Source organism: Carlito syrichta, unplaced genomic scaffold (genome assembly GCF_000164805.1).
Source record: "Carlito syrichta isolate Samal-C Ts95f unplaced genomic scaffold, Tarsius_syrichta-2.0.1 Scaffold98159, whole genome shotgun sequence".
NCBI classification, from domain to species: domain Eukaryota; kingdom Metazoa; phylum Chordata; class Mammalia; order Primates; family Tarsiidae; genus Carlito; species Carlito syrichta.
This window is the reverse complement of record NW_007042255.1, coordinates 135,000-162,655: the sequence shown is the minus strand read 5'-3', so window position 1 is coordinate 162,655 and position 27,656 is coordinate 135,000. Positions and strand designations below refer to the sequence as shown.

General features: G+C 38.8%; 1 protein-coding gene across 2 annotated transcripts in view; it reads right to left on the bottom strand.

Annotated features, from left to right (window-relative positions):
- Positions 1 to 27,656, bottom strand: part of AOAH (acyloxyacyl hydrolase) — a 208,752-nt gene that overhangs the window by 137,613 nt on the left and 43,483 nt on the right. For both annotated transcript variants that reach the window (XM_008063260.1, XM_008063266.2), the window contains 2 exons: positions 22,194 to 22,260; positions 9,090 to 9,189 (listed from right to left, as the gene is read on the bottom strand). In XM_008063260.1, the coding sequence (XP_008061451.1) occupies positions 9,090 to 9,189; positions 22,194 to 22,260 (167 nt within the window). The remainder of the gene's footprint in view (positions 1 to 9,089; positions 9,190 to 22,193; positions 22,261 to 27,656) is intronic.

Genomic DNA, 27,656 nt, shown 5'->3' with positions numbered 1-27,656 from the left:
CTTCTAAGGACCCTTGTAATTATACCAGGCTCACCCAGATAATCCAGGATAATCTCTCCATCTAAAGATCCTTAACCAAATTACATCCCAAACATCCTTTTCACATGTAAGGTAACACAGTCACAGGTCCTGGGGATTAGGATGTGAACCTCTTTGGGTAGGGGCATTATTCTTTCTACTATTCATTCAACAAATAGTCATTGAGCAATTAATATATGAAGTGAATTAATACATTCACTGCATGTATTAATTGCCCAATGACTATTTGTTGAATGAATAGTAATACAAATGAAATTAATACAAAACTGATCGAATGAAGGCAAATGAAAAACTGTAAAAAAAAATAGGGAAACTGCAAGGAATAGCAATATATTTGAGGCATAAATCAGTCAGACTATCTCTGTTTTCATGGAGTTTACACCATAATAGAACACACAGGCATTAAATGATAATTTTACAATTTTTAAAACATTTATTTTTGAGACAGAGTCTCACTCTGCCACCCAGGCTGGAGTGCAGTGGCTTGATCACAACTCACCACAGCCTCAATCTCCTTGGCTTGGGTAAGCCTTCTACCTCAGACTCCTGAATAGTTGGGACTACAGGCATGTGCCACCACATCCAATTAACTTTTTTATTTTTTGTAAAAACAAGGTCTCACCTTGTTGCCTAGGCTGGTTTTGAACTCCTGGGCTCAAGTCATGCTCCCACCTTGGCTTCTCAAGGTGTTGGTATGACAGGTGTAAGCCAACGTGTCCCACCTTTACAATTATTTAATTACAATGGTAGTAAGTGCGGAAGAATGGAGTACAAAGAATGGAGAGGAATCCTGGAGGAGCTAGCTTAAATTGGGGCATCAGGGAAAACTTCTTAGAGGAAATGAATACCGAGCTGAGCTCTGATGTGGGTGATTAATTAGGTGAAGATGAGGGCCATGAGTGGATGCTGAAAGACCAGTGATTAAAACTTTAAAGCTCAAAGGATCTTTCAGAACTGTTCAGATTCATTAGGGTCATTAGCTTTTCTTGAGCTAAGGGAATTAATAAGCATGTTCTCAAGAGAGAGATAGTTGTCATTTTTTGAACTTCTCAAAAGCAGGCAAAAAAAAAATGCTCATATCTCAAATATATAAATGCCTTCTTTGAAATCATTTGATTTCTTCTACTTATCAGAAGTCAAGGGTAACTTAACATCTGCATTATTTTTGCTGTCATCTGAAGAGTCTTGACATCTCATGAGTTTAATAGCCTCCAAATAAGTCTTTAAGCAAGTTTAAGTAGATAAATTCTCCAAGATACCAAATGTGGGTATTAACAAAAATACCTACAGCTTGGAACCATTGGCAAGATCATGTAAAAAGGTTGGAGAAAAGATTCAACAGTGCACCCTAAGTCTAAGCGTGGTGTTCCAATGCTGTCCTCAGTTCTGTTAGAGTTTTAGGCCTTCAAATACTCAGAGCACTTTAATTTAGTGTTCTCAGATATTGAAAGCCTTTCTGTTTCTGTGATAATTTCTTGCCTAATGACTATCCAAGAGTTTTGTGAAGGCAAAGCACATAAGAAGTAGAGGGAATCTAGTTTTAATTTTCACTTTTTAAATTATAAGGAAGGGCGAGGATTTTCTCTTAAATTTTTGGTTCTTTGGTCGTTTTCTGTAGATCGGTTGTTTGTGGTATTTGCTTATTTTATTTCCTTTTGATTTTTTCTAAAGAGCTCTTTGAATCACGGAGAAAATAATTCCTTGTGTGGCATATTAGAAAAACATTTTCCCAGTTTCCCATTTGTTTTTTGACTTTGTGTAGGGTATAGATTTTTACTAGTCAGACATATTAAAATTTCCCTTTGTGACTTTTGGATCACCAGTTACAAATAAAATTTCTCAGGTTTTTCTCTTTGATGATTCCATTGTTTAAGATGATTCAACTTTAAATTCATTTGGGATTTATTTTGCTTTATGAAATCAATAAGTATCTAGCTTAAATTTTCCCCAAGTGTCTGGTCTTTAGCTCCATGCATTTATTGAGTAATCCAGTGTTTTAGCACTGATTTGAAATGCTATTTTAATCAAAAACAAGAATCTCAAATGCATTTGAATTTATTTCTACACACTAGATTTTGTTCCACTTTAAGCTGACTTTCTGTGTCTAGAAGGCTATTTTCCCCTGTCATTTATCTCTGGTTTATAATTTCCTCAGATGTCCAAAGAGGAACTTTAAAAACACTGTCAATTATACAACTTCACAACCAACAATTTGCTTGAATTTTGATTTTCCACCTGTAAAGTTAAGACAATGGAATAACCTTGTAATTGTGTGGGAAGATTTTAGATGATGTATGTATGCCACATACTTAGTCCAATTTCATGGTGGCTGTCATTGCCTTTTATTTTTCAGCCACTAATGTGTACCTATTATGTGACAGGAGCTTAGTAAAGCTTTGAGCCTTGAGCCCAGGTGGTTTGGTACCAGGATCTATGCTCTTAACCATTGTGTTGAACTGTCTTTCAGTTAGAGGCGGGAGAGAAATTTAATTTCTCCGGGAAGCTGGAGGGGAATGGGGGTACTGGGAGGCTTATTTTTATATTTTCTTTTTAGGATGGAAGAGACTTGAGCAAGTTAATAGGCTTTCTTATTTTCTTCCTTGGATGTAGATAACTTCAGTGCAAGTTTACTCAATTAGTCAGCAAACTGTTTTGAGAAAATCCATAGACAAGGAATGAACTCCAAATAGATTGATTCTAAAACCTCCAGTTCCCTCTGCCCTTCTAAGAGGCCTCATTCCTGGGGGATCAGAGAATGGAAACCCTTTAGCTGAGGTCAAATTGATGAATCAGTCAAATGAGGCAGATATTAAGGAATGGATGGGAGAAACAATGAAGTTAGAGGGTAAGTGGGAATACATGATTCTGGATGTGTGGGAAGTGAATAGCAAGGGAAGGGACTGTGCTTTCAGACATGTCAATGACAGCTTTCAGGCTTGGGCTGGGTTCCAGCACAACAGTTCTCACCCTTCAGTGCTCGTCAAAACTATCTTGGAAGTGCAGATGCTTAAATTCCACCCAGGAATACCAGAGCAGTCACCCTGGGATGGGGCCCCATGTTGATTTCTGAAAACAGTTCCATGTTCTAAAATAAGCTAACACTGAATTCTGGCGTGTTCTACTGAGGGGGGGAAAAAGTCCTCACAAAGGAGAAGGTAAAGCAGACACATGTCCTGGATCACCCTTCCCATCTTATTTTTCATGCAACAAATCTTATGGAGCACCTGTTATATGCCAGTTACTGTGCCTGTCGCAGTGGTGAGCAAGAAAGACATGGTCCCTGTCTTCAAATGCTATAAAAGAAATAAAGTGCTATTAGAGAACAGGAAAGGAAGCTGTCTTCAGACAGGTTGGTCAGGGAAGGCATGTCTGAAGAAGGAGTCCTCAACACAGACCAGGAAGGGAAGGTGCCGGCTGTGCAGGAAACTGGGAGTTCTAGGCAAAGGGCTCAAGCACTAGGTGTGCAAGGCACGATGTGCTGGCTGACTCCTACTCTACCTCGAAGGAGTCCCCTCCGCTCCTGCTCCCCAGGGAGAGCTCAACCCTCCTCTTCTAGGGTTCCTCCTCACACCCTGTGTTAGAACACTTGTTTCTTCTTCATTATCTACCAGCCTGCCTCTCCTGCTAGAATTGCTTTTTGCGTCACTACTGCCCGCCACATTTGCTGGAATACTCTTCTACATAATTCATTCTACATATATATTTGCTGGCTGAGAAATGAAAAACAATTATTCTGTAGAGGGTATGGGGCTTTAGGGAAGTCTCTCAGTTCACTGGGTTGCAGTAGACTTATTTATAAAATGGGGGAATCATATCTGTTCTGCAGACTTACGGTAGTTATAAGAAATAACTTTCTTAGGGTATCTGGCTGTGGGGTTGTTACATTGTAAGGGCTTAAGAAGTGTTTGTCAAGGCATGGCTAAGTGAGTAAATGACTATATCGTTTAGTTGGCACTAAGAAACCTTCAAGGCCATGAAAAACAAGGAGAGACAGAATCTGTCACAGATCAGAAGACACTATAGAGACATGGCAACTAAATGCAATGTGTGTTCCGGATTAGGTTCTGGAGCAGAAAAAGGACATAAATGGAGAGATTGGTGGAATTTATTTTTTATTTTTATTTTTGAGTTGGAGTCTTAGTGGCACGCATGCTCACGGCCACCCCAGTGTCGACCTTCTGGGCTCCAGCGAGCCTTCTGCCTCAACCTTCCAAGTAGCCGGAACTATAGACGTGCGCTACCATGCCCGGCTATTTTTTATTTTATTGTAGAGATGCAGTCCTGCCAAGTTGCCCGGGCTAGTCTCAAACCTGCGAGCTCAGGCAATCCACTTGCCTTGGCCTCCCAAAGTGCTGGGATTACAGGCTGAGTCACCGAGCCCAGCCTAGACTGGTGGAATTTAAATGAAGCCTGAAGTTTAGTTACTAGTAATGTAATATGGGTTTCTTTAGTTTTGATTAATGTTAAGATGTTAACACTGGGGGGGGGGAGGCCTGAATTTGGGTGAAGGGCGTATCCTGGCAACTTTTTGTAACCTAAAATTATTACAGAATAAAAAAAATTATCAAGAATAATAGGGTTTGAGGAAGACCTGACAGCACATCTGAATGCTCACTGTGAGTGCATGGGGGTAAACGCAGTGTTGGGAATGGAAGGATACTATTGATTGTACAGAATGAAATGCTGTGATTAAGGAATCTCAGAACATGTCCAATCTGTGATTCTTTTCCTAAACCGTACCACCCAAACCGTCTATTAAAAGAGATGCCAGGTATTTTATTTGACACCTAACATTTAAAAAATAAGTGTAAATTACTGAGGTCAGCGTGTTTATTTCTCAAACAAGAATCTGTTATGTGTCACTCTCTCATAAAAAGAATGCAAACTTGCTTTTTCCCCAAACCCATTTATTTCAGCTTCCTAGTGGTTTGGATTCCACGGGAATACGATTCCCTGTGCAAACACACACTCCCACACACTCAGCATCACAGAGCTTCTGGTTTCTGCAGAAACCGATTCACCCTAGGAAAAGCCGTTTCAACGTCTGAGGTGCTTTCCTAAGGTAGCAGGTCTCTCCTCAGCTGTTTAAGTGGGTTGGAGGTCCCAGGGAGTTAAGGAGAACCCATCTCCACACAGGGTTAACATTCTGAATAGAATTCTCTTTCAGTGTGGACCGAAGTGGTTGAAGTATGTTTTGAGCATGCCTTTGACATGCTAGTAAATGCAGCATGTCCCTTCAGCACAGCCGTGGATAGGAAGAGGGACTATTCAAAGCTACAAGTTCTGCTGGGGGAATCTCAGGGTTAGAGAAGCCAGGAGGGAGGAGCATAGAGCTGAGGAAGCTTCAGGATGCTCCTGAGAGGAGAAGTGGTGACAATAATTCCCCCAAATTGGTAACACAAAATTGTCTGGGTGGTCTTTGCAATGAGGCCTGCGATCTTTTTCCTTCCCTCCCTCCTCTTCTCCCTCCCTCCCTCTTCCTGTTCCCTTCCTGCTTCCTCCTCTTCTCCCTCCCCATCTCCTCCTCCACTCCTCATTGTATCAGTTGAAAATTGTGGGTTTCTCTTGCTTTGATTAATTATGGATGGAATTTGTCTGTTTGTGTGTGTGTGTGTGTATTTTTTAGCATGTAGTAGATAGTGGTAAGGAGACATGGCTACAGAATCAGCAAGAAGTGGGCCTGGAATTTCAGGTGGGCTGTAGATCATAAACAGGTGGTTCACGGTGTTCCCCAGATGCAATTTCATCTTTTACTTTTGGTCCTACTGAAGCTAGACTCTTTGCTTCTGCCCTGGGAGCTCTCTGGCCCAGAGGGACCTCATTTCCTCCAATCAGTGGGGAGATGGTCTTCTGGTGGGCTGGACCTACACCTACATCTACACCTACATCTGTAGCTTTACCTGCCTTTCCTAGGGTGAATCTACCACTCACTAGAATTATCTGCCTATCACTCACATATGCTATGCAGGAGTGATTTGTATGCCATGAAAATGAAAAACAGGGCTGCTGTGTATAATTTTTAAAAATATAAGCTTATACTCTGATTTCTCTTCAGATCACATAAATCTTTTGCCTTTTACTAAAAAGTAAGCTCAAAATGTAATGTTACGGGGTAGGGGAAGGAGGGTACAAAATTGTATATATGTTAGCATAACTCCCAAAGAGAGTATTAATACAACATAATTTATTTTAACAATTAAAGGGAAAACAACCAACACATTACCATCCTTTGCTTCTGGGAGTGGGATTTCAGTTGACCCTTGAGAAGAGATATCCCAGGGGAGTTTCAGAAACACTGACAGAAACCAACCAATCTCTCTAAACAGAACAGCAAGGATGTGAATCCCAGTTCTGTTCTTTCTTTGGGGAGCGACTTTCAGCAAATCACATCGCCTCTTTAGCCCTCAGTACCCTCCGCCGTAAAAAGGGGCCATAAGGTACCTCCATCCTAGAACTGTTTAGGAATGAAACAACATAAAGTGTGAGCTTTGGCACCGGGTACCTATCACAAGCATGCGCTCAGTAAATGTCAGTTATTGTTCTTCAAGGAAACCTCAGAGGCAGAAGAGACTAGCTATTCAAGGGTATACTGACTCTCCCTCTTTTCTGGGTTTCGAGAGAGGGACCTGAGGTGGAAGGTGAAGGCCTAGAACAGCCACCCAGAGAAATGTGCAGGGAGTTGCCCAGGGAGCAGTCGCAGGCTGTCTAGTGGCACGGAGCAGCTATCTGGGTGGAAGCCAATGTTTCGGCATGAAATCCTCCAATTCTCTCCCAGCCAAAGAGGACAGTCAAAATGCTGCAGAATTGGGAATGGAAAAGGGGGCTGGGATGGGGATGGGAAGACAAGGAGATGAAATTTCAGGTATAAACTCCAGAAAGTATAAACATAAAGAACGGTGTTTTAAGTGGGGGAAGTTCAAAGTTGAACTTTTTGTGACTATGTATAGCTGTGGGTGTAATGTACATATGACATACTGTTATTTAAGGAAATCACAAAAATCCATATCACTTGCCATCCTACACAGAGACACATTTGCTCTTTACAGCATCTAACAGCAAATATTATGATACAATATTCACATGCTATTTGAACACGTGAAAAGTTTTTTTAAAAAAAAATTAAAATTTACTAACTCTTCTAGAAACCAGCAGAGCCCACAACTCTTGGGGTGGAATTAGGAGAAATTTAATTGTTGATTGGTCAATGACCAAGGAAGCATGAAATATACATGTGAAATAAACATGAGACAGGCTTATGATATTTAATACTGTCAGTCAGCAAAATCATGTTCCTCGGTTAGGCCACAAAGTAGTAAAATTTACTCCATTTTATACGAATAAAAAAGAAATTACAATTAATGTAGAAAACTATTGTGTATACACAGAAAGACTGCAGTTCTGAGAAAGAAGGCATAGTGTTTTTAAACAGGAGCCTTCTGAAAATCAATATTGTGAGTCCTAACTGGATTTAATATACTCTCATTCAGAGTGTGGGGAGGGAATTGTGTCAACATTTGCATCTTTGTCTCTCAAAAATTAAAGTTAGAAGTTGCACAAAATGTGCCGGGGAGGGAGGGGCACACCTCATCAACAAGGGTACCTGCATAATGAACATTTGTATACCTAACCCTGAATTGTAGCCCACATCTTTAAAATAAAAAAAAAAGTTGGACAAAATGATATAATGCATACAGGGTATTCTGAACAGCTAACATCTAAGTAATAATGATATCAATAATTATATTAACTATTATTTTGTTTTGCTTTGTTTTTTATTTTTTAATTTTGTAATTTTGGGTTTTTTTTTTTGAATTGGAGTCTCACTCCGTCACCCAGGCTGGGTTGCCACTGCACACTCACGGTCACTCCAGCATCCATTTGCTGGGCTCAGGCGATCCTTGCACCTCAGCCTTCTGAGTAGCCGGAGCTACAGATGCATGCTACCATGTCCAGCTAATTTTTTAATTTATTGTAGAGATGAGGTCTCACCAAGTTTCCTGGGCTGATCTCGAACCCGCAAGTCCAGGCAATCCACTCTACTCAGCCTCCCAAAGTGCTGGGATTATAGGCTGAGACACCGAGTCTGGCCTATTTTTTTATTTTAAAGATGTGGGGTACAATTCAGGGTTAGGTATACAAATAGCTATTATTTTTACTAACACTTTTAAAATTTATTTATTTATTTATTTTAAAGCAGGATTTATTGAGAGAACAGAAAAGCTCCCAGAACAGGGGGGGACCCGAGGGGGTTGCATTTACAAACATTTTTAATGTAGCAGGTATTGTGCTAAGCATTTTATATGTATTAGCTCACCTATTTCCCATAATAAACCAATGTGGGAGGTATTTTATTTTAATCCATTTTATGGGTAAGAACAATAAAGCTCAGAGGATGACCAACTGCCCAGGATTTCCCAGGATGTGGGACTTTCAGTGCTTACACCAGTAAAATCATGGGCAAACAGGCTTGATTTAACAGAAGGATTTGTTTTTTGCTTTTTTAGTCAGAGTCTTACTCTGTAGCTTAGTCTGGAGTGCAGTCGCATGATCACATCTACTGCAGCCTCAACCTGCTAGACTCAGGTGATCCTTCCACCTCAGCCTTCCAAGTAGCTGGAACCACAGGCATGCACCACCACACCTGGTGTAGAGAGGAAGACTCACTAAATTGCCCAGACTGGTCTCGAACCCCTGGGCTCAGGCAATCCTCTTGCCTCTTCCTTCCAAAGTGCTGGGATTACAGGTGTGAGCCCCCAACCTTGGATAACAGAGGGTTTTAAATCTCTGTTTCTCTTTGGTTGATCAGATTTCTTACTGCCAACCCAGCTCAGAATTACAGTCTATAGTACTTGGACAGCAAAGACATTCTTTCATTGGGAGCAGGGAGGCGGGGAAACCTAGGCTGAAACTTAGGAATATTATTTCATGAGGTATAATTGAAAATGTTGTCAGGCCACTCTGTCCCCAAACTATTGAGCCAGTGAAGCTGAGCCTCCTCTTCTAACATTTCCAAAGGGCTTGCCTGTCATTCAGAATGAAAACCCACTCACCTTGGGAACTGGGTAGAGATGACACAAAGGTTGGCCAGTTTCTTGTTTACAGAACTTCAGAGTGTGACACACCACATCAGCATTCATATCTGCACTAAGCCTGGAGGCAAATGGGGCAAAACAAAGGCTATTCAGATCTCACAGGCATTAGGAAATAGAAGCTATTTCAAAGAAAGGTAAAACCCTAGAATGGATTCCAATACACCCAGCTCGTTGCAGCATGGCCTTTGAACCCAGTTCCTTGTAGCTGCTGGATCATAATGATTTCCTGCCATGTTGCTCTCTCCTGCATTTAGAATAAGATCCTGGGAGGGAGGGGGATGCATGCTGTGAGTCAGCCTCTCACACTGTGATTCTTTTCAGGAGAAGCCATAAATAAAATTGGGAAAGAAAAAGTGAACAAGGGTATAAATTGATGGGAATAATATTTTGAAGTTTGCTAGACCTTATAGTGAAAAGTCATTTATGAAATAGTCTTAAACACCTAAAATTATTTTCTTAGTTACAATCCAAATCATCTCTTCCCTTTTAATGTAAACATCTTTTTTATACTTATGGAAAAAAATATATAGTTGACTTGTTTCTTTTCCCTGAGGATGGTGTAAGCATAACACTCTTCAAACATTTTTACATCTAGATTTGAAGGGCTAAAACAAATTTTTCATCTCCATTTTCTCTTTGCAAAACCCCAAATTCTTGTTACCAAGAAAAATGAGTATAATGTGCTGCTTCGAATGAGAGAACAAGTAAAGTATGAATGTTTAGTACATTTTCCAGGCAAATTATTGATTCAAACCAAACTAAAACAAATCAAAACAACAAAAACCAAAAATCCAGCAACACAGATTGATAATACCCAGAGACTAATTTTTGCATTATGTGGAGGAACAGTGATGAGTTTTAGAAGACCATTTTTGGGGTTTCTTCCCTGCTCATCTGATCACTTCACCATCCCCCTTTGCCCAGAGGGGTGGTCTCCTGGGAACTGTGTTTATATTCCATAACTCTCAGCCACTTGACCTCATTAGACTGCTGTTTCAAGCAGGACCGATCCAATTCTCTCCTTTGGAAATTTGAAATTGGTGTTAAAAGTCTAGGCTACTCTCAGAATAACAGGCACTATAGTGAGCTGGAACCACAATGTAGTCATTTCCTGTCATGTGGACAAAGTGGAAAGCCAGTCTTCAAAATGAGGTTCTGAGGGCAGAACCCAGAAGGTGTGAAGCAAAGAAGCCTGGTAAGAGCACACTTCCTGGGTTCTTTTGGTTTCCTGTCTAGTCTCTTTTGGAGGCTTGATGATTTTCTGCTCTTCAGTTCTATGCTATGTATGCTCTAGGCTCCTTATAATAAATCCACTCCACCCTCTCCCCAGCTAACTATTAAGACTACCTCCACAACTATTACAACCACCACGTTTCTTCTTTTCTCCCTGACCCTACTTCTCCTCCTCTTCTTTCTCCATAGGCAGAGTCAAGCTGTGTCTTTTCCTTGTGATGAAGGCAGTCACAGCTCACACATGGACCAACCCTTTAGTATCACTGGTTAGCATCAGAAAATTTGGCCCTTGTGAACTGAGGCCTGAACTGTAGATCACTGAATCTTCTTCCCCACTCCCATCTCTCATCTCTGCTTTATTCCTCCGATACACAGACTCAATTTGGTTGTCTCTTCTGGTAAAGGAGTTTCATCTCTGGACATGCAGAATAATAAAGGAGATTTAGAATGGGAAACCAAAAGTAAAACCAAACCAAACCAAAACAAATGCTCTGCTTTTCACTTTGCAAGTAAGCAGCAGTTTTAATCACTTTTGAACATCAAAATATCTTTTAATCTTTAAAAATCTTATATTTGGAACCCCACCCCTCCAAATGCTCAGGAGGGGCCAAAGTTAATTTCTACCATGCACCTTCTGGTAGAAAGAACTACCTGTGTTAATAAAAATGTATCTTATCAAAGCCCATAAGAGAAAGGGGAGCCACCCTGGAAACCTCTAAATACCTTAAGGGTCACCAATACATGAAAACACAGGCTGGGCCCATGTACTGCCAGATTTTACTCCAGGTAAATGAGACTAACCTTATGGCTGGTAAGATGGTTTATCAACTTTTTGTGAACACCTGAGTTAAGAGGGAAACACAGAGTTCACCACGAGAGTCATTTGTTTAGCCCTAGAATCCCTTCGTGGGAGGTCAAGGGGTAGGGCTGTTTCTGAAAGTATAAAAGGAGCCACCTCTTCTAAGCAGCAGGCAGACTGCTTGCTGCCAATAAAGACCATTACCAAACTAACGTCTACCAAGGGTCAGTAAATTAGGAGAGGATGGCTGTTTTCATACATCTGTTCTCAACTTTATGGTTCATTTATTTAACTGATGACTGCTGTCTTTATGGGGGTCTGGTATTTAGTGGACTCTGGAGAGTGATAAATGGGACTCTTCTTAATCATTGTTTTTAACCTAAGGCCAATATCCCATCTGTGGCAATCCAGGACCACCAGATACCACATCATGTGATATCCAAGACGTATTCGTTTATCACCTCAAATAGAGCACAATTTCAAGCAAATGAACTTGAATGTGAAAGTAGAGATATGGATCACTCAGTCAGAAAGTATGACTGATCATCTCTGAGCTGGGGTATAGAAGAAGGGAACCAGGCATGTGTTTTCCCCACAGGGTCCTCTAAGATAGACACTCATCGTCAAAGGACTTAAAGTGAGAAGTACTCCTTTGGATAAAAAGAGAAAATGTTGAGCCCTAGAAATTCACACAAGTTAAATCCATTAGAATGTGCAAGACGCAGAAGAAGTGGCAATGGTGCATGTGTAGTCTTATTCAACTTTGGGACAGAATACCTAGACCAGTGGTCCCCAATCTTTTTGGCATCAGGAACTGGTTTCATGGGGTAGGGATAGGGATGGTTTCGAAATGATTCAAGTGCATTCCATTTATTGTGTACTTATGTTATTATTACATTTTAATATATAATCAAGTATTTATACAACTCATAATAATGGAGAATCAGTGGGATCTCTGAGCTTGTTTTCCTGCAACTAGACAGTCCCATCTGGGGGTGATGGTGCTAGCATCACTGCCTCAAATCAGCTCCACCTCAAATCATCAGGCATTAGATTCTCATAAGGAACACACAACCTAGATCCCTCTCATACACCCTTCACAATAGGGTTCATGCTCCTATGAGAATCGAATGCCACCACTGATCTGACAGAAGATGGAGCTCAGGCAGTAATGCAGGTGATGGGAAGTGACTGTAAATACAGATGAAGCTTTATTCCCTCCCCTGCTGCTTACCTCCTGCTGTGAGGCCAGGTTCTTAGCAGGCCACCTAGACTGTGCATATTTTATGAAAACTTTAGGAAATCTCCAAACTCATTCAAACTGTTCCCACCTAACAGTGCTATCTTTTTCCCAGAACAGCCAGTGAGACCACCAAAATAATAAAGACTTTTTCTTTTGGGCAGTTTTAGGTTTATAGCTAAATTGAGAGGAAGATGAAGAGATATCTCAGATACCTCCTGCCCCACTACGTGCATAGGTTTTATCAACACCCCCACCAATAAATTTGTTAAAATTGGAAAAGCTACATTACATAGCATTATCACTCAAAGTGCATGGTTGACATTGTGATTCACTCTTGGTGCTGTACTTTCTATGGGTTTGAACAAATGTATAATGACATGTAGTCACCATTATAGTAAACAGATTAGATTTATAGCTCTCTCCCTCTTAACCTCTAGTAACTACCCATCTTTTTACAGTCTCCATAGTTTTGCATTTTCCAGAATGTTATATAGTTGGAATCAGCTTCTTTCTCTTAGTAATATGCAGTTATGTTTTCTCCATTTCCTTTTGTGACTTAGTAGCTCATTTTGTTTTATTGCTGGATGATATTTCATTGTATGTTTGTTTATACTGTTGGATGTTATGGTTGTTTCCAGTCTTTGATAATTTTGAGTAATGCTCCTATAAACATTTATGTGCAGGTTTTTGTGTGGATGTAAGTTTTCAACTCAATAGGGTAAATACCCAGGAATGTGCCTACTGGCTTATATGGCAAGATACTTTGTTTTGTAAGAAACTATAGATTCTTCATTTTTAAAAAGTATGACCATTCTATGATGAGCAGTGGTATCTCCTTGTTGATTTAATTTGCAGCCCCTGGTAGCATATAATATTGAGTATCTTTTCATATGCTTATTTGTCATCTGTATATATTCTTTGGTGAGGTGTCTATTAAGGTCTTTAGCTTATATTTTTTAAACTGGGTTGTTTGTTATCCTATTGTTGAGTTTTAAGAGGTTTTTTGTTTTTTGGTGGTTGTTGTTGTTTTGTGTAATTTGGAGGACAGACCTTTACCAGAAATATCTTTCAACATGGTTTCTCTAAGTCTCTGGCTTATCTTTTCATTTTCTTGACAGTGTCTTTTGTAGAAGAACATTTTTTATTTCAATGATGTCCATTTTATCAATTTTTTTTTTCATGGATCATAACTTCATGTCGTTTCAAGTAATCACAAAACCCAAGGTCATTTAGATTTTCCCCTATATTATCCTCTAGTAGTTTTATAGTTTTAGGTCTGTGATCCATTTTGAGTTCATTTTTTTGGTGAAGGGTATAAGGTCTGTGTCTAGATTCACTTTTTTGCATGTGGTTGTCCATTTTTTTCCAGCAACATTTATTGAAAAGACTATCTTTACTTCATCATATTGCCTTTGCTCCTTTACCAAAGATCAGTTGGCTATCTTTTTGTGGGTCTATTTCTGGGTTTTGTATTCTGTTCCATTGATCTGTCTATTTTCACCAGTACTACACTATCTTTATTTCTGTATATTTAAGGTAAATTTTGAAGTTGACTAGTGTCAGTCCTCCAGCTTTGTTCTTTTTCTTCAATATTGTGTTGGCTATTCTGGATCTTTTGCCTCTCTCTATAAAATGTTAGAATTAGTTTGTCAATATCCATGAAATAATTTTCTGGAATTTTTATTGGAATTGCATTAAACCTACAGATCAAGTTGAGAAGAACTGACATCTTGACAAAACTGATTCCTTTTACTCACAAACATGGACTATCTCTCCATCTATTTAGTCCTTTGATTTCTTTCAAGAAAGTTTTATAGCTTTTCTCATATAGATCTTGTACATATTATGTTAGATTTATACATAAGTATTTCATTTCTGGGAGCACTCTTGTAAATGGTATTTTTTGCTGAATTTCATATTCCACTTGTTCACTGCTGGTGTATAGGAAAGTAATTCACGTTTGTATATTAACTTTGTATTCTACAGTCTTGCCATAAGTGCTTATTAGTTCCAGAAATGTTTTTGTTGATTTTTAAAAGATTTTTTACATAGACAATAATGTCATCTGTGAGCAAAGACGATTTTATTTCTTCCTTTGCAGTAAGTATGTATTTTATATCCTTTTCTTGTCTCTAGTCTTTGCTAGAACTTCCAGTACAATGTCGAAAAGGAGTGGTGAGAGGGGCATTCTTGCCTTGTTTCTGATATTAGTAGGAAAGCTTCCAGTTGTTAATGCTAAGTATATGTTAGTTGTAGATTTTTGTAGAACTCTTTATCAAGTTGAGAAAGTTCCTCTCTATTTCTAGTTTACTGAGAGTTTTTAAACATAAATGGGTGTTTGATTATGTAAAATGCTTTTTTCTGCATCTATTAATATGATCATGTGATTTTTCTTGAGATTGTTGATATGATGGATTACATTAATTAATTTTTGAATGTTGAACCAGCCTTGCATACCTGGAATAAATCCCACTGGTTGTGGTATATAATTCTTTTTATATATTGTTAGATTTGAATTGCTAACATATTGTTGAGAATTTTTGCATTTATATTCATGTGAGCTATTGGTCTGTAGTTTTCTTTTTTTGTGACATGTTTGTCTAGTTCTGGTATTAGGTTGATGTTGTCCTCATAGAATGAGTTAGGAAATATTCCCTTAGCTTCTATCTTCTGAAAGAGATGATAGATAATTGGTATAATTTCTTCCTTAAATATTTGGCAGAATCTACCAGTAAATCTATCTGTGCTTGGCACTTTCTGTTTTGAAATGTTATTAAATATTAATTTGGCTTCTTTAATAGATGTAGATCTATTCAGATTGTCAATTTATTCTTGTATAAGTTTTGGCACTTTGTGCCTTTTAAGGAATTGGTCTGTTTCATCTGGATTATCAAATTTGAGACATAGAGTTATTTATAGTATTTCTTGATTATTCTTGAAATAGCCATGAGATCTGTAGTGATGTTCTCTTTTATTTCTGATATAAGTAATCTGTGTTATCTCTCTTTTTTTCTTACTGTGCCTGACTTATAAATTAAGCTTTATCACAAGTATGTAGGTATAGACAAAAACATAGTATATTCAGGGTTTGGTATTATCCATGGTTTCAGGCATCCATATCAGTGTTCTTGGAACATATCCCTCATAGATAAGGGAGGACTACTGTATGTCTTTGTTGATTTTCTGCCTTCTGGATCTGCCCATTTCCAATAGAGGGGTGTTGAAGTCTCCAATTACAAAAATGAATTCATCTATTTCTTCTTGTAGTTCCATCAATTTTTGCTTCATATATTTTGATAGTCTGATTTTAGGTGCATACATGTTAAGGATTGTTTTCCTTTTGGAGAACTTACTTCCTTATCATTTTGTAATGCCCTTTTTTATCTCTGAAAACTTTCCTTGCTTTGAAGTCTGTTCCTTCCGAAATTAATACAGCTACTCTTTCTTTCTTATATCTTTTGTCATCTATTTATATTTAATCTATGTGTCTTTATATTTACAGTGAGTTTCTTATGGACTACATATAGCTGAGTCTTGTTTTGTGATTCACTCTGACAATTTCTGTTTTTTAATTGGTGCTTTTAAACTATTGGCATTCAAAGTGATTATTGACATAGTTGGATCAATACCGACTATATTTGTGACTGTTTTCTATTTGTTGCCCTCGTTCTTTGTTTTTATTTTTGTCTTCCACTGTTTTCTTGCCTTTTGTGATTTTAATTCAGTATTTCACATGATTCCATTTTTTCTTTTTTAGCATATCAATCCTACTTCTTTTTTCTCTTTCTTAGTGGTTACCCCAGAGTTTGCAATAAACATTTACAACTAATCCATACCCATTTAAAAATAACACGATACTATTTCATGTATAGTGTATCATACAATAACAATGGAAATCTAATTCTTCCCCCCACCCCTTGTATTATGGTTGTTATTCATTTCACTTATCTATAAACAAATACATGTGTATATGCTTACATAATCAAATACATTGTGCTATTATTATTTTTAACAAACTGTTATTTGTTAGGTCAATTAAAATTGTTAGGTCAATTAAAAATAAAAAACAATAGATTTTATTTCATCTTAAATAATTTCTTTATTATGCTTTTACCTTTTTTTAAAAAATGTAGATGTGAGTTTCTGACCTATAAAGATTATTTTGCAGGATACAGAAACCTAGATTGGTGCTTTTTTTCTCAACATCTTAAATATTTCATTCCATTCTCTTCTTGCTCACTCACATGGTTTCTGAGAAGTCAGGTGCAACTTATCTTTTCTACTAGGTAAGGTGTCTTCTTCTTCTTCTTCCTCCTCCTCCTCTTCTTCTTCAGGTTCTTTGAGTTTCCTGGATCTGGGTTTTTTGCCTGACATTAATTCAGGAGAAATTCTCAGTCATAATTTCAGATATTTCTTCTGCTCCATTCTCCCTTTCTTTTCCTTCTTTTATTTTTATTATACATAAATTACATCCTTTATAGCTGTCCCATTCCTTGAACAGTCTGTTCTGATTTTGCAGTTTTTGTTCTCTTTGTTTTCAGTTTTGGGGAGTTTTCTATTAATGTATCTTGAAGCTCAGAAATTCTTTTCTCAGGCAACCCCCTCAGGTCCCCTCCCACTGTGGGAGGTTTTCTGTCCTCTCAATAAATCCTGCTTTCTTTAAAAAAAAAAATTGAAGACATTCTTTTCTCAACCCTTTCCAGTTTACTCATAAGCTCTTCAAAAGCATTACTCATTTCTGTTACAATGCTTTTGTTGCCTCACATTTTCTTTTATTATTCATTGTTAGGACTTCCATCTTCTTGCATTGTCCATGTGATTTTGATGCTGTCCTCATTATCCATTAAAACTCTTAGCACAAAATCATAGTTGTTTTAAACCATAATTTCATAATTATAATTTAATTACAACATCCCGGATAATTACAACATCCCTGCTATGTACAGTTCTGATGCTTGCTCTGTTCTTCAAACTGCATTTTGTGCCTTTTTTCTCGATAGCCAGACATGATGGAGTGGGTAAAAGAAACTTCTATGAATAGGCCACGTGATGATGAGACATAAGACGTAGCATCCTCTACACCTGTGATTAAGTCTTCATGTAAAGTCTCCACGTTTTAGTAAGCCCATACCTCTGGACTGTGAACTTCATCAATGTTTTTTGTTTTTTTCTTCCCAAACCCACTTAGGTAAAACAGGATTGCTAGAGCAGGTAGGAGTTGCATATTTCCCTTTCTCTAGGTCAGTTAGGCTCTGATAAAATCTCAACAGGTTAGGTACTGGTTACTAGTTTCTCCTGAGAGCAGACCTTGTTAAGAACAGAATGCTCTGGTGTCTTTCAAAACGGTTCCCTCCAGGTTCCCACCCTCCACCCCCCACATTCCTGCTCCTAAGCAGCAGAAACATGAGTTTTCTCTAATAGTCACTATGAGAAATTAGTTGAGCTTCTGGAAGTAAAACTCATGAAAGTGTGGACACACCCCTAATGACTGGGTCCCTCTGGAGTTTGTAACTCTCAGACTTGTTTGTATCTAGCCTCTACCACTTGTCAATTACATTTTAGGCTTCCCTTTCCTGGTACTGGTTTCTGTGGTGATTTCTGCTCTGGTAAGTTGTTGTGATTCTCTGTATCTACCTGTTTCTTCCCAATTTTGCAGGCAGCAGGTTGCCCAGTGATAGTACTTCTCTTAAGGATCTACATAGTATTGTTGATTTTTCAGTTTGTTCAGCTTTTTACTTGTTAGGAAAGAGAAACAACTTTCAAGCTCCTTGATGTTGACCCCATCACATTTTAATTTACATTCTTTTACTTTCTTTACAGCTACAGGCGCATGTAAGTGAGGTGTGCAGTGAGGAGAGTTTCAACACATGTGGCATAGCCAGCCTGTTGATGGCTTGAATTAGAATAGTGGTAGAATAAACTCAGTCATGATAATCATTATCATCATCAATCTAAAGAAGAGAGCAAGGATAGCCAGACAGCAGAGTAACATAGCCTATGGCAGGGATTGGGGGGCAGGGTTGTTTTCACTTGCAAGTGCTCAAATTTAGACCTTTGACATTACTTTCAAAGGAGGTTTTATATATAAGTTGCAGTCCCAGAAACCCACTAATGGAATTGAAAGACCTTCATCGTGTAACGTAATATGTTTATCTCATTTCTAAGCCATATTCCTTATAGTATACTGTACATTTAATCATTTCTATAAATCTTGTAATTATTTTGAGGATAAAACAATTTTATTGCTCTGTATTTCTAATGCTTCTCAAAAGCCATTAATTACAATTGTGTACCATAATTATTTAAGGTGTACCATGGTTGTTATGAATTCTGTTTCACATTTTTCTTCTGAAACTATTAGTTGTTTAGGCCTATCCTAATCTCTGAAAGTTTGTGGGCTTAGACACAAGAATTTATGATTTAGAGGACAGCATAAATAGACACCATGAAGCAAGATGAGACAGAGAACAGAGTCAAGTTTGCTACAGCAACGTCAAAAACAATGGTGGTCTGGGCTAGACAGAGGAGAACCCGGCATGTGGTCACTGGCTAGGATTAGACTGCTTCCTGAAATAACCTCTCCCGCGTGACCCAGGTTCTTAGGGGAACCCCTGAGTTCTCAGGTGTCCTACCTTTTTTTTTTACAACATTCCGTGACTCTGCCTGTGGGATGGAAATGTAATTGCTGCATAATTAGTCCATGAATTATTGAGAACTGAGTGGTGTGAAATAATGAGGAGGGATGCCCTCTGGGTTAGGAAATACATTTAATATTGGTAGACTGATATTCAAGTAAAACTAAATCATAAGGTTGTCATTTTCAGGGCTGACATCAATCTAGAGCTGTATCTGATTGCTTGAAACAAGCTGTAAGAACATACCATCTAAGACAAACTTCTATTAGTTCACAACTCATATGGGTACTGGGCAATTATGGACAAACAAAACAAATGGTAGACAGAACTGTGAAGGGAGGGTTCATTTATCACCTCTTTCTTCAAACTGACCCACCTCATGTTAGTCATCTTAGAAAGAAAAGTATTACTCCTCCTATTCCCACCACCTATTCAGGAGTGGGTCTCTCTTTTGGTGACTTGCTGGGCCCATACTATCTTCATACCCATGCCCACTTGTCCCTTGTAGAGTTCATGTGTTGTACAGTTTGCACCTGCAGTACTTAAGACCATGCCTGTCCTAGCTCTGATCCTTGCAGGTAACTGGCTCTCACACTCACCACTCTAGTCACCTATGGAAGGAGAAGAAGGGGTTTCCTAATTAGCCCAGGCCACTTCCCTCCCTCATACTCCCTGCACATTGCTTTTGGGGGCTGCTCTCTGGCACCCCCTTTTGGGCATCTGCATGTACTGCTCCCTTAATCTTCTGTGACTTTTCAGCTTGCCCCTTTGGTTCGCTGATCTAGGCCTAGGCGGAACTCTCTAACCAAGCTGACACGTCCCCCAGTAGCACCTGCTTCCTACTAGATGTAGAAATAGATTCACTGAATAGGTCAATAGGTTTATTTTTCTTCGTTTTAATACTTTTAAATAATTTTCTTTGGAGCAGACTAGTCATAGCTCATTTGTAGTCATACTTTTGTTTGTCTGTTTTAAATAATGTATTAATTCAACAAATATTTGTTGAAGACTTTCTATGCTTGAGTACTGCACCTGGCCCTGGAGATACAAAGTTCTCTCCTTCCTTCCCCCGACTCTCCCTCCCTCCCTCTTTTTTCTTCCTTTCTTTTATAACCATATAGTCAGCACTTTGCTAAGTAGCTGCAGACACAAAGATGAATAAAATGGAGACTTAGCCCTTTCAACTCAAGTAAATGTATAATTAAGTTACAAACAGATGGGGTGAGTGCTGTGGTAGGAGTTTGAACAAGGTATTAGGATAGTAAGTGTGTACAAACATGTACTTATGTGTGTCTATGTGAGTGTGTATGTTTCTGGGCATGTATATGTGTCTATGTGGGTGTGTCTGTGTGCATGCGTGTGTGTGTGTACATGCACCTGTTTGCCTGTGTGGTGGGCATATGGGGCTTATAAGATTTGTTTGAGGGTAGCGGTTTTGCCTGTGCCAATCAGAGTGAACATCTCAGGCAAATATCCTGAGCCAAGTGGTCTACAGTGTGGGGTGCTGTGGAGTAGCAAGGGATGAGGTTGGAAATGCCCTCAGAGACCAGTTCATGAAGAGTCTTGTATGTGCAGCTAGGATTCCTGCAAAGCTTATGAATTTTACCTTAAGAGAGTATCATAATTAGGTTTGCATTAAACATATACCAGTCTAGCTATAATGTAGGTTATGGATTTGCAGGGCAATGGGCAGGCCTGCAGGCCTGGAGTCCAGTGAGGAGGCAGTGGCAATAATAGTGGTATTAGCTAAGAAGATAGGAGGTTCCTGCCTTCCAAACACAGTCAAGAGCTCATGATACAACATTTTCCACAATGGAGTGAGGGCAATATTAATAAAGGCAGGTGCACAGCACAACAGGTCACTGGTTATTTCCCTGACCTGCGTTATTTTAAGTTGCTTCTGTCTTAAAAATTCTGTAACTCCAGGCTTCCCTTTTGTGGTGGGTGATGCTGTCCTCTGAACATCTCTGCTCTAAGACTAATGGCACTTTGAAGAGGAACCACTTAAGAATGTTCATAGGAGGCCTGTTCACAAGAGGAGAAACCAGAAAACAGCCCAAATATATCTAATTTACATATAATAATAAATTATATTCACTGTAACATATGTAATAATGAATAATTTATATTTTACATTTTATATATAATACATCTATTTAAAAAAACTCTATACATTTCTTTTGACAGAAAGCAAAAGAAGGATGAACATAGAATTGAGGATGATGCTCACTTGGGTGGGGGAATAGCGTGAGAATGAAAGGAAAGGACTATAGGGTTGGACAAAGTTATTGTCAAGGTCCTAGATTTTGTTTTGGGTGTTGGTTTGGTAGCTTATTGCATTATTCAAAGTATCTAAGTAAATGAATAAATAATGAGTGTATCACATATAATAATAAATTATATTCACTGTAACATAATGGATGATGTGTATTTTTATATGTTATATATAATAAATCTATTTTTAAAACTCTATACATTTCTTTTTACAGAAAGTAAGAGAAGGATGAATGCAGAAATAAGGATGTGCTCGTTTGGGTGGGAAATGGGCCATGTATGGATCATTGATGAGACAGTGCTATGAACTGAGGAATATGGTTTATCTGATCCAGGACTCTGAATCCAAAAAAAAGGGAAAAGTAAAAGAAACCAAGCAGATAGATAATGAAAATGGGTGAGGGGCAAGCGTTGGGGGTGGAAAGGTGGAGAGGTCAGGAAACTAGCCAATGGGAGGAGAGAAGAGAAGCGGCCTGGAGGAGTGTGGCCTGGGGACCCAGGGAAGGAGAGTAGGGCAAGGTCTGGTGCAGGTTGGGGAGCTCAGGAGAAAAAGCAAATTGCCTATGTCCAGTCAATAGGATACGGTCATTTTGTTGTTGGAATGACTTGTGAAATTCTTTCTGAAAGGCTGTTGGAGAGAAATTGAGCCAGACTGCTACATTATCATTCAAGGGGAGCCTTTGCCTAGAGTAGCAAGGGATCCGAATCAGGTTTCAACTTTCCACTATTAACAAGAGCTGGAATAACAGCTCTTGTTATAACTGGACCTTGTCCAGTAAGTACATCAAACTGAAAGCAAAGCCTCCCATCTCCCAGTTTTCTGGTTTTCACCCATGTCCCAGGAAGAGAATCAGAGCTATACTCCACGATATACTCACAGTTTAATGATGTCTGATCCAAATGTGTTAATCACTAGGTAGCACGTGGTTTTCAAGAACAGTTTTTCTAAGAAAAATACAGAGGGCAAACAGAATATATCTTTATTATGATGACTTTAACACATGAGTGAATAATGATTATTTTTACTAGAAACCGAAGGCGAGTGATTAATCTATGACTAATTTGAGTATTTAATTTTAAGGATTTGAAGGAAACGTTTCAGTTAATGTATCCATTAAAATATCATTTTCATCTCAGGTTTATGTGAATGCCAATTAACTGTCCATTCTAAAAATAACTTTATTATCAAAACATAGTTACATTTTTTTTCCAGCAGGGAATATCTGAATGTTGGCTAAGATCTCATTTGTTGAAGTTGAAAGAAATAGGACTTGCATTAAAGTAAGTCATATGAACTGTAGCTCTGTTAGAAATACTCTTTTCTGGTGTTCATTTGGGGGAGAAGACATTACTTCAGCTCCTTGTTTTGCTCCTTGTTTTTTATTCAGAGATAAAAGGAGATGAACTGTTAACAGGTGTTACTACACTGCCACCTGCATCAGAGAATACAGATACACACAACACACATCCACACCTGCTAACAACATAATCACCCCCTGCCCCTTCTGAGAATACAAGATCATGGGTGGTGACCCATCTATACAATGAAACCTGTTGGTTCTCTGGTCCTGTTTCTCCAGTTTTTAAGTCTACCCTGAATCTTGGTAATTCAACTTAGGATCTTAGCATAGTAAAGGGTAGATAAGCTGTCCTGGAAAGACAAGGGAAACCCTGTCTTGAGAATTCATTTGTTATGATGCATCTCAAATGGGAAACCCATACCTTGCTTGGAGGGTGGGGTGGTGAAACAAAAGGATAAATATGGGAAACTCTCTCTGGTACTTCATTCAATTCTACTTAGTGTTCATTAATATTAAATACTACTTTATATTGAAATACATGTGTTCATATTCATATGACTTTTTTTTTTTACAATAAGGCAAGAGGCTTCAAGCACATTGTATTCTTGAAGTAGGCAATTAAAACCGCATCCCACATTACTATGGACCTTAAAAAAATAAAAAGAATTATAAGAGAGTATTATGAACTGCTGCCATGCTGGAGTCCCGGGTCATGTTCCTTCTGGCCACTTCTCTTCTCTCCTCCGATTGGCTGGTTTCCTGGCCTCTACCTCTCCACTCCCAACCCTTTTCCCTCACCCATTATCATTATCTGTCTGCTTGCTTTCTTTTAATTTTTTCCTTTTTTTGAACTCAGGACACTGAACCAGATAAACCATATTCCTCGGTTCATGGCACTTTCTCACCAATGATCCATACATGGCTTTCTCACACTTATTTATTTATTGACTTGGATACTTTGAATAATGTAATAAACTCCTAAGCCTGCTATTCAATGACAATAAATTAGAAAACTTAGATTAAATGAAAATATTCCTAGAAAGGCTCAAAATGCCAAAACTGACTCAAGAATAGAAAATTTTAGTGGACATATAAAGAGTAAAGAGATTAATTTAGTAATATATAATTTTAAAAACTTCTTACAAAGAAAAGCTCAGGACCAGATAACTTCACTGGTGAATTCTACCAAACATTTAAAGAAGAATTACTACCAATACATCAAAAACTCTTCCAAAAAATAGAAGAGGTGGGATCGTTTCTTAACTTGGTTTGTGAGGTTAGTATTACTCTGATAACAAAACCAAAGACATCCCCCCCCAAAAAGAATACAGACCAAAATCTCTTATATAGCAACATAGATTCTCAACAAAGTACTAGCAAATAAAATCTAGCAATATAGAAAATGCTATATATCAAGATCAAGTGGAATTTATCTCAGGAATTCAAGATTGGTTTAACATCTGAAAATCAATTAATGGAATACATTACATTGATAGAATGAAAAACAAATACCATATGATTATCCAATAGATGCAGAAGATATTAGACAAAATACAACACTCCTTCATGACAAACAGAACCCCCCAAAAACAAGGACAAAAACTAGGAATAAAAGGGAACTTCTTCAACCTACTAAAAGTTATCTAAAAAATCCCACAGCTAATATGATATTTATTTTATTTTATTTTAATTGTGGGGTACAAGTGAGGATTCACTTCATAAGAAAGTTGAATGCAGGTGAAGTTTGGGCTTTCAGCTGGCTTTCTTTCCCTCTGATAGTGGACCAGGTACCCAGTATGTTGCCACATTCTCCCCACCTCCTTTCCTGCCCCCCACTCCCCACCAGTGTTCAGCTTCTGCCAATCCCCCCCTGTGCTCATATGACCAGTGATCAGAGCCTGCTTATAACTGAGAGCACGCAGTATTCAGTTCTTTGTTTCTGTGATATTTCACTTAGTATGATGGTCTCCAGCTGCATCCAAGTTGCTGCAAAGACCAAACTAACGTGATGTTTAATGGTGAAAGACAATACTTTCCCCTTAAGATCAGAAAAAGACAAGAATGTCTGCTCTCACTACTTCTGTTTAATATTATACTAGAATTTCTATTCAGGAGAATTAGGCAAGAAGAAGAAATGCAAAGCATCCAGATTGGAAAGAAAGAAGAAAAACTGTTTTGTAGATGATATGATCTTATACGTTGTAAATCCTAAGGAAATCATTTAAGAACTATAAGAACCAATAAATGAATTCAGCGAGGTTGCAGGATACAGTATCAATATGCAAAATCAATTGTCTTTTTATATAGCAGAAATAAACAACGCAAAAATGAAATTAAGAAAAACAATTTAATTTATTACAGCATCAAAAAGATTTACATCCTTGGGAATGCATTTAACAGAAAAAGTAAAAAACATACATTCATATACTCTGCAAACTACATTGTTAAAAGAAATTAAAGATCTAAATAAGTGGAAAGACATTTCAGGTTCATGGATTGACAGACTTAACATTATCAAGATGGCAATTTCCCCAAATTGATATACAGATTCAATGTAATCACTCTCAAAATCCTAGCTAACTTCTTTGCAGAAACTGATCAGTTGATCCTAACATTCACAGGAAAAGCTCAGAGACCCAGAATAGCCAAACACAATATTGAAAGAGAACAAAGTGGGAGGACTAACATTTCCCAATTTCAAAGCTAGAAAGCTACAATAATCAAGACAGTGTGGTTTTAGCATAAAGATAGACATATAGATCAATGTAATAGAATCAAGAGTTCAGAAGTAAACCCTAACATTTACAGTCAAACTGATTTTTGATGAAGGTACAAAGACAATTTAAATGAGGACATTTACAAATTGAGCTGGGGTAACTGGATTGAGTACTTGAGCATGGATTTGGATACTTACTTCAAACTGTTTAAAAAAATTAACTCGGGGGAAGCGGCAAGATGGCGACAGGGCAACCCAGTCTCTGAAGCCCTCTGCAAAGGAGATCTGCAGTGGGTCCCTGACTCTCGCCCCGGGGAGCTGTGGACCCCAACATCGCAGCCTGCTCTTCATACGGAGCTCGGCTGTTGCCACCGCTGGGACATCACAACGGACTGGACAGTCACTGCGGCGCAAACAGTGCCACCACTGCCCCCGCCGCAGGCCCACCCCGCCGCCACCACCGCCACTGCCGCGGCCTCCATGACAGCTGTAGCACATCACACCACCCGGGCCCGAGGCGATCCACATCAAACCCCTTCAGGGAAGATCTGCTGGGATCACTGCCACCTCTCCTGCAACCGAGACTGTCCTGCTTGCTGGTCCATAAGGCTCCTGTTGCCTGCCCTGAGGCAGGCAGCCATCTTGCTCCTGTCCGGCCCCACCCCCTCTGGGGCGAGCAGCTGAGATAGCAGCACCTGCTGGTGATTCAAGGTAACAACACCAAAACGGGAGAAACAAGCTTGATAAAGACATAGACCAGAGTGCTGAACAGAGGGTAATCTGAACTGTCCTTCACAGCAGATCAGGGGCAACTGATCCTAACTGCAAACTAATTTACCAGCTTGAAAAGAAAACTAGAAATCAGACCTGAAAGGACATTGGACTTAAACGAAATGTCTCAGAGTGTGCTTCATTGATTCTATTAGTTTAATGACTTAATTCTATTCTTACTGTATTGTTCCCCTTTTTCTTTTTTCCTTTTCCTTTTCTTCTCTCTGTAAACCATATCTTTGTATAGAGGAACAGCACACTAACAAGGTGGTTGGTTAGCTTGTATGTTAGCATCACTATATGTTTTATTTTTATTTTTTGTATGAGAGTTGGTTCATCTGTAGCTGTGGTCTATTGTTTTTATCTGTTTCAGTATAGGCCTCTCTCTCTATTTGTTGGCACACTCGTTTGTTTCCCCCCTTACTCCTCTATCTCTCCACTCCCCTCTTCAACCCACTCACTGCTCCATTCTCTCTCCTCTGCTAACCACATTTTATTTCAGGGAGTAAACCTATAGCCCCACTACACGGACAGATTCCAGGGCAGTGGGAAGTGGGTTCCACATTATCCACACACCTGTCAGTGAATACCAGGACCTGCAGACAGATTTTGAATCACAGCTCTCCCCTTAAGTAAATCTCAAAACTGCAAAAAGGATCACCTCCAACCTACAGTGCAACTCCAGAATTGAACAAAGTAAGGGGACATACATAAAGAATAGGAGATTGAACAAACAGAAGTAAAACCAATCCCTTTACCCCTAAATAATAGAATTAAAGAAGACAGTGACGTGGAGGGAAGGAAAAAGTAGGGAGGGGGAAAAACCACACAAATGAAGAAAAACCAAAAGAAGAATATAGGTCTCACACAGACCCCTGGGAAATCAGACACTGTGAAAACAGATTCTGGAACACAAACAATGAAGAGCCCCCAGAATGACTGGTCACATGCAACAAACCCAGACATCAAGACATTAATGGAGAGAATTTAAAAAATTGAGGAGAGACGAGGAAAATAGGAAGGAGCTGATGTCAGAAATGACAGCAGTAAATAATACTGTGATGGAAACGAACAACAGACTAATAAGCATGGAAAGCAGGACCAGCCAAGCAGAAGAAAGAATCTCAGAGCTTGAAGACCAAAACACAGACTAACCCAAACTGTCAAAAGCATAGAAAAGAAACTCAAAAAGACAGAACAAGACCTGCAAGAGATGAATGATCACTTCAAGAGACCAAACCTAAGAGTAATTGGGCTTCCTGAGGCAGAGAGAGAAACAGAAGCCACACTGGAACAAACATTTCATGAAATCATTCAAGAAAACTTCCCTCATCTCATTAAGGATGAAAAAATTCAAACACAAGAGATTCAGAGAACCCCTGCAAGACAACAAATGAGAAGACCAACTCCCAGACACATAATAATTCACCTAAACAAAATAACTATGAAAGGAAAAATCCTAAAGGCAGCAAGAGAAAAAGGCTAGACTACCTACCAGGGAAACCAATTAGAATAGCAGCAGATTTATCATCAGAACCCTTCAGCCAGGAGAG